General features: G+C 76.7%; 1 protein-coding gene across 1 annotated transcript in view; it reads right to left on the reverse strand.

Moving 5' to 3' along the window:
- Positions 1-50: 50 nt before the first annotated feature.
- Positions 51-674, reverse strand: part of AKAP17A (A-kinase anchoring protein 17A) — a 6,509-nt gene continuing 5,885 nt past the window's right edge. Inside the window, 1 exon segment of the mRNA XM_007460489.1 lies at positions 51-674. This exon segment is cut by the window's right edge and continues 13 nt beyond it. Within this exon segment, the coding sequence (XP_007460551.1) occupies positions 51-674 (624 nt within the window).

The raw sequence follows: 674 nt of genomic DNA on the forward strand, positions 1-674 counted from the left end.
CCCCCCCCCCGTCCTGGTCCTCCGGGACGGCTGCCTGGGCCCTCTGTGCATTACCTGTTCCAGGTGCTGCGGTGCCGGCCGGGGGAGCCCGAGCGCGACCTCTCGCTGCGTCGGTGGCGGCTGCGCTTCCTGCCCGAGCTGCCCCTGCGGTCCCGGTCCCGGCTCCTCTCCCGCCGGCCGTGCCGGTCTCTGCTGTGGGACCTCCGCGACCGCTCGTGCTCGTGCTCGCGCTCGCGCTCGCGCTCGCGCTCGGGGCTGGCGCTGCGCCGGCGAGGGCTCCCGTCCTGGTGCGAGCGCTTCCTGTGCGGCCGCCGCTCCTTGTGCAGCCTCGCATCCTCCCGGCTGCCCGCCCGCCGCGGCTGGCTGCACTCCCGCTTGGACCCGTCGTCGCTGCCCCGGTCCCCGCTGGCCCGGCCGCGGCCCCCGCTGGGCTCACGGTTGCACTTGTCTTGCTCGGAGCGCGCGTCCTTCCTGGGCGCGCTCTGCTCGCAGGTGGCGGGCGCGGCCTTGGGCTGCTGGTTGTTGTCGGGGATACAGGCGAGGACGCCAGGGCACCTCTTCTCGGAGGGGCCGTCGTCGGGGGCGACCCGGCGAGGATCCCGCCCCTCCTTGCTTGGGGCCTCGGCCGCGGCGGCGGCGCCGCCGTTCATGTTCTGGGCGGGGCTGGCGGCCGG

Source organism: Lipotes vexillifer, unplaced genomic scaffold, assembly GCF_000442215.2.
Source record: "Lipotes vexillifer unplaced genomic scaffold, Lipotes_vexillifer_v1.1 scaffold512, whole genome shotgun sequence".
NCBI lineage: Eukaryota > Metazoa > Chordata > Mammalia > Artiodactyla > Lipotidae > Lipotes > Lipotes vexillifer.